This window comes from Zootoca vivipara, chromosome 5 (genome assembly GCF_965207765.1).
Source record: "Zootoca vivipara chromosome 5, rZooViv2.hap1.1, whole genome shotgun sequence".
Classification (NCBI taxonomy): Eukaryota; Metazoa; Chordata; class Lepidosauria; order Squamata; family Lacertidae; genus Zootoca; species Zootoca vivipara.
In genome coordinates this window covers 52601687-52613659 of record NC_142588.1, presented here as the reverse complement: position 1 = coordinate 52613659, position 11973 = coordinate 52601687, and the positions used below count along the sequence as shown (strand labels likewise).

The window sequence follows — 11973 nt, the reverse complement described above, 5'->3', positions numbered from 1 at the left end:
CCACATTTCTGCCTAAGGTTTAGCAGCTACCCATCACTCATTAGCTCGTTTCCCTTTCTAGGCTTACCTCCGCCTTTTGTCCCCCATGAAAGCTGATCCCATCAGAGATACAAGACTGGAACTCTGCAATGGTGTAGTATTCAACTTCCACTGATGGTGGCTCAGGAGGTTTAGGCAGCTGGAAGCCCTGCAGTGAGAAAAAGCGATAAGTAGAGTAGTTAAAAGTTGCACTAGGGTGCGGAGGGAAAGAGTGAAAGTTAAGGTTTTATTTTATTTTAAGAAAGCTGCTTGCGTTTTAAGCAAGGAAGTGAGATGAATAAATGTAAGCCCAGATATTAAAAGCTCATAAGCCATTGCATCAGGGGTAGCTACGATGTGGCCCTCCAGATATTGCTGGACTACAATTTCCATCAGATCCAGCCAATATGGCCAATCACCAAGGATAATGGGAACTGCAGTCCAGCTATCCCTTAAACCTGGTGGCCAATCAAGGGGAATGGGTGTTATCAGTGATGCAGCTCTCAGTCAGTTTTACACTTCCTCAATTCAAATACACTAGTGAGATTTCCAGTTGCAATGGGATGGGATGGTGGGAAGAGGAAAACCATTGAAGCTGGAAGACCTGCTGCGCTACCATCTCCATTCCCTGTTTTTAAATGACTGGATAATGTGGATGGATGCACAGGAGCTTAAAACTCACAAGCCTTAAACAACTTCAAATATTAAGTGGGAAATTGCTTCGTAGTAGAAATCCTACAGCAGAGGTGGCTAGGTTTTTGGGTTGTTGTTTTTTTACATTAAGGGCAACACTGAGGGTTCACCCCAGTAATAGTTATAATCACTCAAGCAAGATTGTAAGACCTGAGGGAGGTAGGACGCAGAGAAAACATTCAAATACATACAATGAAAGAATCTATATTCAACCGAACCTTTTAACTATTGCTTAAACCATAAATATGCATGCTTTTGACAGTGTATATTTCTTCTCCCACCTTTTCTTGTGAAGGGAAAAAAGGGCAGATGAGAGAAACAGGATGAAGAGCCTTTCTTCATCAGACAGTTTATATTTGTCGAGATTAAATGCTTTACAAAATGGCATGCCACTGAAATGAGCAAATCCAGGCCTGCATTTGATAGAAGTGGGTGTGGCAGGAAAATAGGTATTTTAAGGACAAACTTGGTCTAGTACATTAAAGAAGTGGAAGCTTGCACGTACATATTCACCACTGTAACCCATGTATGGTACGGTACAACTCAAAATGAAGAGACGGGAGTATGGGGGGGGGAATGGAATAAAACTCAGTTCTATAATACAGCTGTAGCTCATGGATCACTAATAGCTCCAAACAACTTTTGACAAGTTAGAAAGGCTACATCCACAACATATATTTAAGGTACTCAGATATCACTTTTTAAAAGCCACTGCTTTCCCCCCAAGAATCTTGGGAACTGAAGTTTTTAAGGGTGCTGAGAGTTTTTGGAGATTCCCTCAAAGAGCTACAATTCTGAGAGTGGTTTAACGTTCTATCGTTCTTCCCAGGAAACTCTGGAAACTGTAGCTCTGTGAAGGGAATAGGGGCCTCCTAATAACTCTCAGTACCCTTATTAAACTAAACTTCCCATGATTTTTGGGAGAAGCAATGACCATTTAAAATGGTATCATAGTGCTTTAAATGTATGGTGTGGATGTGGCCAAAGACATTATAAAAGTAGCATGTGCACAACTGGGAAAACAAAAGAGGGTAGCTCTTCCTACTTTCTTTCTTCCTTCCTCTTCCACCGGGACCTGAGTGCAACAGATTAAGAGGTGTTGCATTTGTGTAAAGTTAAATATTTGCAAGTGCCATTGGCAGTATAAAAGAAATTGGCACTCACCAAACTAGATTCTCTTCTTGGGGGAGGTCTGGTTCTTAGATTTGGAGAACCTAGTGAGAGAAGAAATATTCCATATTTAAACAGAACAGGCACATGCACATCCAAGCTTCAATGTTCTGCCAGCAATTAAAATAAAAATTAACCTGCCCAAGAAAAATAAAATAATTTGTTACAATAATTTAATAACAATTTTTAAGGCGGAAAGCCTTCCTAGGCACCTTATGTTTTTAAACAAAATACAAATGACATATTTACGAAAACCAACAGAGCAGCAAAGTCAGCATAAAAACAGGACTGACAACTCTCCAAGACTCCCACAAGCTCCAGATGTTTTAGATTACAACTTGTGCTGGCTGGGGCTGATGGAAGTTGGGGTCCAAAACAACTGGAGGGCACCAGGTTGGCAAAGGCTTGTCTACAAGCTCTAGGAGGTCTAGACAAATGAAAAGGTCTTCACCTGCCCCCACCCCAAAAGGGTTACTAGTTACTATGTGCTGAAGCCAGAACTGATCTGCTTTATCTGAGACACGGGAGAATAATAATTATAATAGATGATTATTTTAATCTTACCAAATTATGTTGGACGGAACTGATGGTGGGGGCAAGGTGCAAATAAGTCAAAATAAAACCAGTGGGTTTTTGGAGTTAAGCCAACATAGTATGGGGATTTTGTTTTGTTTCTTATGATGCCCAGAAAGATGGCATGGCTATTCACAACAATGGAACCCCTTTCGTGTGATCTTTGCATGCAGAGAGGGGAACAAGATCACCATATGGTCCCTGTCTTCATTCTGCACACCTTCAGGAAAGAACTGTATGGAGCCTATGAAAACAGGGCTGTAAATACAGATGACTCTCTCCATGGCTTTTGGAATAATCCTGACAGGATTATACTTCTGTGGGCTCTGTTCTGACATTCAAGTGACTGTACTGAAGCAGAGCTTGCTGCCATGATTTCATGCCCCCTCTTTATGTCTGTTCAATCACTCTAGATGTGAACAACTGAAAAGCCCTTGTGCTAATATAGAAATCTAGACTTTTATGAGCAGTTCACCAGAAGGGGGCGTCAGATGTCTTCCCAAAAGATGAGTCTATGCAGGAATCATGTCACATTCAGGATCATAGCAATCAATCACAGACTGGTGGTTGTCAGACTTTTTGCAGACAAACATCAGCCAAGGGGCCTAGCCAGGTGTAGCCTGCACTCCATATTTATATTCCACTCTGCCCTGCAAGACTTGCTATCATATGCATTCATTCATTCATCTATCTATCCTCCCACCTCCTTTGTATATTTCTTGTGCCAACTCCATTTTCACAAACCTCTCGTTTCAATCAGTTTTTCATGGCTTAATTGGTATAATCCTATAACTTTAAATTCACCCATTTTCTAGATTTAAGAATGAGCTGGGGTCCCCATATGTTGTTGGATGACATTTCCCATCATCACTGACCATTTGGCAAGATGGCTGTGGATAATGGGAGTTGGAGTCCAACAACTTTTGGGGGCCCAGGGTAAAAGCACCACCCATCACCCTTGATCACTGGGCCATGCTGGCTGGGGATGATGGGAGTTGTAGTCCCCTAAACATTTGAAGAACTGGGCGGAGGAAGCTGTTCTCAACTAGTATTTTCCTCATTACATCAGAAGTTGTTGACCCTTCCAACCTGCCCCAGCAGTAAATAAGCAGCTAGGAGTCTACTATGGCCTTACTTATTTGAGCCCTTTGTGGTGCAATCCGTGCTATGGCTGGAGAACCCTGTGCCAATTTTGAAATCTGCTTGTCTTGAGTCATCATGGCATTGCCATTAGAGTCATTGCATAAGATGGGCAAACTTATTTCCTTCTTGGTGATGTGGGATTCTGCTGTTTCAATTTCTGACTGGGTTTCCTTGTCACTAGAGGATTTCTTATTCAACAGGTTGCTGATCTCCATGATGTTTCCTATAATTTCCACTGGCCCCGTCAAGTTCTTTTTCCTTGATGGAAGGTCATCTTTTGCTTTTTTCAGGTACGAGGCTGGGGCCCAGCCCTCTTTGCCTAAATACCTAGAAATAGAAAATGCAAATATATTCAGTTTTCTGTTCCTCAAACTCTGACATGGTGTTGCAGGATGATAAACAGGAATAGAATTAGAATCCCCATGCACACCATAAAATGTATGCATAAAAAAAACCACTAATGGAAAGTGACTATAACCACACTGTTGCCGGTCAGTGCTGCCATACTGAAATGAAGCAGAGATGATAAGTCTGTGGTCCTTTAGCTATGGTTAAACTCCAAATCCTATCACCCCTAGCTGCATAGCAACTGGTAAGTGAGCTCCAAGAATCCTACTTTGGAGATACAAAACCCAATAGTCACTGGATCCTGGATGCTTCCAAGCAGTCCTTAATTTGCAAAGAGGTCTTTGAGATATCAGTAAATGGGTAGTTAGAGATGGGGTCTTTAGACTTGGGGATATTCCCTGGAAAGGGAAAAATGGTGGTTGGGTTGGCACTTTTATGCCAACAATTCCATGCGGACATTGAAAGAGGGGGGGGGGAGCATCTTCCCGCATCAGCTTTAAAGGAAGAAAAATGTGATCTGCAGAAAGATAAGCAAATCAGTGTAGAGGCCTTGATGCCAAACAGTTTAAAACAGCATTGCACTTGGGAACAATAGGGGCAGATGATTGGGGGCCAGGCACAAAAGATTCAGCTACCCCAAAACAATCCTTCTCCTAGGAGCTTTACATATGTGTAATCACAACGTGGAAGCCTAGCTCAGCACAAAAAATAGAGAAGTGCTTGGAGTTAGTTGCATCTAAGGACAAGCTCCACGATTAACTCTCTTATGCCTATGCAAGTAGAAACAGGAGTATTAAGCAAGATAAAAAGGACACTGGCTTTGCCAAAATTGGGTAGCAGCAAATTCATAGGGGATAAGTTTATCAGTGCTGTGAGCCATGATGTCTATACTGTGCCTGCACAGTTGGATGCAGTATGCTTCTGAACGCCAGTTGCTGCAAACTGCAGGATGGAAGAATGTCATTGCATTTAGGTCCTGCTTGTGGGCTTCCCATGGGCACCTAGTTGGCCACTGTGAGAATAGCATGCTGGACTACAAGGGCCACTGGCCTGATCCAGGAGGGTTATTCTTATGCACTTACACTCTTACATTCAGATTTCATAGATGCACTAGTTCCCTTGCATGGCACAACCCTAAGACTGGCCCGGGAACTTTTTCCATCCTATGTGATGAAGAAATTGCAGCAAAAATGAAAGCCAAACAAGATCTTGTAGCAAGTATCCACTGAAGCAGTTTCTTGCTCTTTCTCCCAATAACAGTAATAGTTATAACCCACACTTTTAAATAGGGTGCAGTCATTTCATTAAGCCAGAGGCGCCAGCTTTCGAGGGCAATTGGGGGACGGGGCGTCAGGAAAAGCCAGGGGCAGAGTTGAATACAGCAGCAACTCCCCCTCCTCCTGCCACCACTAGCGGGGGGGGGGCATGCTTCAAACCTCCTTCCCTTGCACAGCAGGAGAAGCAGGACCCCCCCCCGATTCTCGTCCCCCATGAGTTGGCACCCATGCAATAAGCACATTATCTGACAGGCTATTTGCTTGCACAGTTTTTCATAGCTGTGGAAGACAACAGTTCAATTAAGAGTTTAGGGTTAGAACTGTAACCAGTAGTGAACCTTCTCAACATTCATAATAAAGGAAGATGGAGCAGGGGAGGGAGGACAACATTCGGATACACTGGAGAGTGGAATGCAACAAGAAGGTGGTAATATATAGAAGTGCTACACTGCAATTCCAAAAAAACAGTTTTAAAAATGCTGAATGAAAAGTTAGCATCCAAACTGTAACAATATTGAAGGGGGGGGGGAGAAAAGGGGGGGAAATGCCTCCATTTGTCTGAGCGTTTTCTTCCCTGTTAACATCTGCTTTCCAGCTCCAGAATACTGGAATTACTCCAGAGGGAAGGAAACCAGGAAGGGAAAAGCAAGGGAGGGGGAAGTAAGAATCAGTACAGAACCATGTATTTTGGAAACTATTATTTAAGGAGGTGAACATTAAAGACTTTAACGTGGAACTTATTACCTAATTATTAGTGCTTATCTTATTCTTGTGACACATACGTCATTAAGATTATGCATTCTTGCAAGCAGTTTTTTTGTGGCAAAAGTTCTGTTAGCTGTAATAGTCCCCACTTTGGTTTATTGAGCATTTCTTCTAATTTGCTTGCACAAACATTACAGGGAGGTTAGACCATGCCTGGCCTTTATTGAGCATTTATCCTGATTTGTTTGCAGCGTTGTTTATAAATCTTTCTATTAATCATTCGGTCATCCTACACTTTTCGGTGCATTTCCCCATTACCTTCATTATTAGAGCCCCCTGAGAGTCAGAGGGCCCAAGTATGTGCACCAACATACACCTACATCCTATGGAATTAGGTGGAGGCATTTTTCAAGTGGAGTGTACCTGCTGTTCTGATGCTGCTGTTACAAGCATGACATTCTTGACCACAGTTCAGAACCAGCCTAAGCACTGTATCTTATCATCTTTCATTCCTTCTTGCCTTCAACTCGATTCATAGGAGTTGAAGAGAGGAGGAAGAGAAAGCAAATTAGGAAATCCCTGTTTCGTATGCAAGGACTCTAAGTTATTGTGGGCCAAAACCCACAACCCATGGAAGGCTGCCATGCCTTAGGTAGATATATTGGCAATGAAGTCTGCAGCTTCTGGTCAGCTATCCACTGTCTAGGAAAATCAGGTTTATTAACCATTGCATTGTAGTGGATCCCATCTAAACATGCACAACGGAGATAGTCTTGCCATGCACAGTAAGGATGAACACTTCCTAGGCTTTTTAAAGGCCTTCTAGTTTGGCTTCAGCCTAGACTGAATCTCCGTGAGCATGCATCAGCAAAGAGAGCTTTTCTCTGCATGTGCAGAATGAGAAGAGTCTCCGGCATGCAAGGTGCCTTCGTCCAACTATGAGATAATCCCAAACAGCCAACACCAGGGGGCAGGAAAACTGAGCCAGGGCAGGGGCTCTAGCCTGCTTTCATTTATGTCTTCCCCATTTGCACAAAATGTAAACACTGCTAAAAATTAGAGGCTTTGGTCTCCCCCTTCAATGAAAATACTGAAGACTGCAAGAGATTCTAGGCCCCTGCAGACCTTAGATAAAAGGAAGGCTGGCAGTGACCAGAAAAAAACTTTTAAAAACAAAAAGGGAGTTCAGTAATAACATCAGGGGGAGTTTGTGATATTGTTCCTCCTTCTGCAAAGAACTGTGCACTCTGCTCCTGAACCCTTGGCTTTGGATTAAAGTCCCATGAATGATTTAAAAAGGGAAGAATGCAGAGCTGACAATGGGCCAGCTATTCCCTGCTCATCTCGCTGGAAATCTTCTCCCCTTCTATCGGCTTTCATTTGTTATTGATGGGAGAGTTAATCAGGAAGATGCAACAGCGAACGTGTTTATAGAACACATAGAACTCTGTGTGGTTCCATTATTCATAGCTCCAGTGCCTTAAAGATGGCCAGACTACAAAGCAAATGACAACCTATGAAAAATATATGTTCCGCATGCAAAAGAAGTGAGCAATAAGGGTGGGATTCCCAGGGTGGAATGGGAATCACCAGAGTTACCCAAAAGAACTCCTTATAATGTGGCAGGATCCAGAGGTTTGTACCCTCCCTTTGACGGTTGTTTATAAAACCACACAAGGAGCAGGATTCCACATCTTCTTTAGGAAACCTGTACATTTGTCCAACCATTCTTTCAATTATGACAGTCCTTTGCCCTCTTACATGAAAGGGAACCCCATTAAATTCAGTAGGATTTGCTTCCAATATTTAACTGACTGCTGCAGTTAAACTTGAATGGCTTTATACACATTGCATCTTTCATCCCTCTCCTATCACCAAGCAACAGGAGTCCATTATGCTGAGAACTGCAAAGACATACTGCTTACGTGGCATTTAATGTATCTGGAGCTGCGCCATTTTTTTAAAAAAAAGAAAATCCGGTTTATGCTTGAAATTAGCCGTTTAAGGGCACCAGAAGAGAAAATTAGACTGCTTCCCACCCCCCAGCGGTTAAAGGCATACCTGCTTTACAGGCTAAGGTGTAGCACCACAGAGACCTAACACACCACTGCTTCCTCATGACTCCCCTAAAAAGTTTCTTCTAAAATAGTCTATCAGCTATTTTTGCAAATAAACAAACACCAAAGCAAAACAAGGTAATTCATTGACCAATCACATATTAACAAGTATTTGAGCTGTTGCTGTCATACAACTTGTGTTGCACTGACGCGCACACACAACAGTAACAACTTTCCAAAGTTATCAAACATCACACCTGCCGACATTAATCCTATGCAAGTTGTCCCACAGTGCTCAGTGGGTCTTACTCAAAGGAAAATGTCCATAGGATTGCATACTGGAAGACCCCAGCTGCTCACCTCAATAATTAATGAAGAGAACAACCACCCACGAGAGAAGATTTGGATTTTTATTTTTTTTGCAATTTGAAGGACACACATCTCTCCCAGAAGCCCTTTTCCTCCCCGTGCCCGTTTCTACATATTGCACTTCATTATTTTAACTACATATTCAATATAATTTTAAGTAGCTGTACAACTTCACCAGCATTTTTGTTTTCAGTATGCTGAGGTCCTTTCTTAGATACAAGCAACTTGTGAGATGCTGTGTTCACAAGACTAGTAAGCAAAAGGCCTGCCAACCCCAGAATGATTTAACTAAACCTTTACCTTATGTACCACCATCCTTCCAGGTTCTTCTGAATGACCTCCACAGTGACTCCTTTGTCAAACCCGATTTCGTCCTTCCCCTGGCTGGTGTATGACTGGATTGTGACATATTTCTCTTCTAGCAAAGAAAGAGAGGGCAACATCAGTTAAGATCAATACTGGCCCCAGCTGTTGCTCTTTCCTGATTGCTATTCAAAATGATTTCACAGCAATTAAAATGTGGCAGCATTGCAGAGGTGGAGTCTTGCTTGTGAGGCCCTGTACCTATTAGCTAAGCATGCCTGTATCAGCTCCTCGCCACCGCCCTGCGCCGTCAATGCCAACAAATGAGACAGGGTCCCTGAGGAGGGGTCTCCCCCATCTCCTACATATGGTATTGACAAAAATCAAGCTCTCTGCCAGAGTAGCAAAGCATCACTGGAGGAACTTGCTCCAGCTGGCTCTATTTAGCACACACATGGTTATGTTAAACATTGCATTACTGGAATCTGAATGCTGAAGCTGGAGTAGGACCAATACTACTCCAGCTCGAAGGAATGGACTGACCTATCGTCTTCACACTCCTAGAAATAATACAAGTTTGCAGCACCAAGCTGCCAGTATTTGTGGTTTTTTACATGATTAGATCATATTGTACCTTCCCTAACCCCACTCCAAACCTCAGTGCTCCCAAGAGAAAGGCAAGTGTCACTTTCTAAGCCTCTTCTAAAATAAAAATAAAAAATCAACGTTGTTAATTTAGTGCTGGAAGTCCTGTTTTACCCACCCACCACAGGTCTTTGCAAAGCCATGGAATCACAAAGCATTTTAGCTACCGGTAACTGTGCACTTGCTATGAACTCTACCCAACTCTACACTAGGTCACAGTTGGGGGACCTGTGGCACTCCAGATGTGACTAGACTCCCAACTCTGTCAGCCCCAGCTAGCACTCACTGATGGGAGTTGTAGTCCAACAACATCTGCAGGGCCGCAAGCTCCCCATCTCAAGCCATAACCACCTCTGTACGAAACAAGAGTCAGGAGAAGAAAATGCCTCCAGGTTACCCAGAGACTCTCATCTGCATATTAAGATGCTAGCTAATTACATAAGCAAAGTTTTAAATTGACATTTCAGTGAATTTGGAAGACCTCTTGGGATAACAGATCAAGTAAAAGACTCACCAATCAATGACTTTTCCACACTAAAGCCAACTCCTCCTCTAATTTTATAGTTGCTGTAACATTCACACTACTCTCTTGTCCGGTACCAGTTTCATAATCTTTCATTTGTTTATTTTCTAGACTGGGACATAGCAGGGTGGTATTTTTTAAAATCTGAACAGCAGCCCCACAGACAGCTATCATGTGAGCAGCATACAGAATCCAGAGACTAAAGAGAGGGGAAATGATTACAAAATGATGTGCTATTTCTTTTTGTGTGTTTGGGGAGGTGATAGGGAGTCTCGTTGCTATTCTCCACAATGCATGAACTCTCTTGTGCTTGAGGATTACAGTAGGGAAATATTCTGTTTCAAAATAAGTAAACGTTTAAATTGTTCACAGGATGGAAGAGATGGGGTTGCATTGCTTATCTGTTGAAGTCTCCCCACCCCACCCCACAAGGGAGTCTGGATACCCATATCCTGCTACTTGATGTTCAGGAGCAAGGGGAGTTTATCCAAAGCAATATATTGACTGCAGTGAATTAGTCCAGGATTCTCATCACAGACATACCACTTTAACCAAGATAGTGGTGAAAATGCTTCTCATGCAAATGCAAGGATTTTATTGGCAGATATTTATGCTGTCAACCTAACTATACCACTTGGGATTGCAGAAACAGAGGGGAGAGGAGAAAGGATCCTTGATGTAGGCAGAGTTTCAGATCCCCAGGGAGTCAATACAGATAGATGGGGTGGAGACAACAGCAAAAGATAAGAGCAGTACTTTTAAACAGAAAGAAAAAGGCTCCCTGCTATCTGGTGCAGGCTGATGCCACCTTATCAGTTAATTGAAGGCTGGTGTCCAGAATATAATATAATGTAAGATAAGGTTGTTTGCCAGAATTCCCAAGATCCCAAGCCAGTTCACACATTATGGTAACTATCTGGTTTGGAGCTCAGTTGCATCAACAGAAGTCTGTGTGGAAACACACTGCCACGTGTATAATTGATTTCCAATCGTACAACTGAATGGCTGAAATTCCTCCCTAACTTGTACAGCAGTAGGTCTGAATTATAGTGTGGCATCATCAGTTCAACTTAAGGGCTGGATATAGCTTGAGGAGTTTTGAAAATCTTATTGGCCAGCCATGAAGTTTTACACACACATTTAAGAAGGCAAATAAAAAAATTCCTTCAGTAGCACCTTAAAGACCAACTAAGTTTTTATTTTGGTATGAGCTTTTGTGTGCATGCACACTTCTTCAGATACAGTGAAATAGAAGTCCCCAGGCACTTATGTAGAGAAGGGGTGGGGAGGGGTGGGGATGGGGAGGGGAGATCACTCAGAAGGGTGGTGGAAGTGGGTGATTGACTGACTGATAGCTGTTGATGACCGAAAACGACTGCAAATGGTTTTGCATGAAAAAGCAAGGGTTGAGATGGCTGAAGATCGCTTATCATGTATAATGAGATAAGAATCCGATATCTCTGTTCAAACCAGGTCCCTCCATGGTTTTGAGCTTGGTGATAAGTTGTAATTCAGCAACTTCTCTTTCCAGTCTATTTCTGAAATTCTTTTGTAGTAAGACAGCTACTTTGAGATCTTGTATAGAATGTCCTGGGAGATTGAAGTGTTCTCCTACTGGTTTTTCTGTCTTCTGGTTCCTGATGTCAGATTTATGTCCATTTATCCTTTGGCGTAGGGTTTGGCCTGTTTGTCCAATATAGAGAGCTGAGGGGCACTGTTGGCATTTGATGGCATACACAATGTTAGAAGATGAGCAATTAAATAGTCCTGAGATGGTATGTTGGATGTTGTTGGGGCCAGTAATGATGTTGTCCGGGTGTATGTGGCAGCAAAGTTGGCATCTGGGTTTATTGCAGGCTCTGGTACCAGTGTCCATGTTAAGTCTGGTGGTTGTGTTATTGTGGGTGAGGAGTTGTTTAAGATTGGGTGGCTGTCTGTAGGCAATGAAAGGTCTTCCTCCCAGAGCTTGAGAAAGGGAGCTGTCATTGTCCAGGAGAGGCTGTAGATCTCTGATGATGCGTTGTACTGTTTTAACTTGGGAGCTGTATGTGATGACTAGTGGTGTTCTGTTATTTTCTTTTTTGGGTCTGTCTTGCAGCAGGTTCTCTCTAGGTTCTCTCTAGGTTCTCTCTAGGTATCAGTCTGGCTC

At 42.7% G+C, this 11973-nt stretch overlaps 2 protein-coding genes across 13 annotated transcripts in view; one reads left to right on the top strand and one right to left on the bottom strand.

Annotated features, from left to right (window-relative positions):
• SH3PXD2A (SH3 and PX domains 2A) overlaps nucleotides 1–11973 on the bottom strand; it is a 267552-nt gene that overhangs the window by 13942 nt on the left and 241637 nt on the right. For all 11 annotated transcript variants that reach the window (XM_088669620.1, XM_088669619.1, XM_088669621.1 and 8 more), the window contains 4 exons: nucleotides 8654–8771; nucleotides 3590–3924; nucleotides 1876–1925; nucleotides 68–187 (listed from right to left, as the gene is read on the bottom strand). In XM_088669620.1, the coding sequence (XP_088525746.1) occupies nucleotides 68–187; nucleotides 1876–1925; nucleotides 3590–3924; nucleotides 8654–8771 (623 nt within the window). The remainder of the gene's footprint in view (nucleotides 1–67; nucleotides 188–1875; nucleotides 1926–3589; nucleotides 3925–8653; nucleotides 8772–11973) is intronic.
• Nucleotides 1–11973, top strand: part of NEURL1 (neuralized E3 ubiquitin protein ligase 1) — a 96577-nt gene that overhangs the window by 81290 nt on the left and 3314 nt on the right. The gene's annotated exons all lie outside the window — the stretch shown is intronic.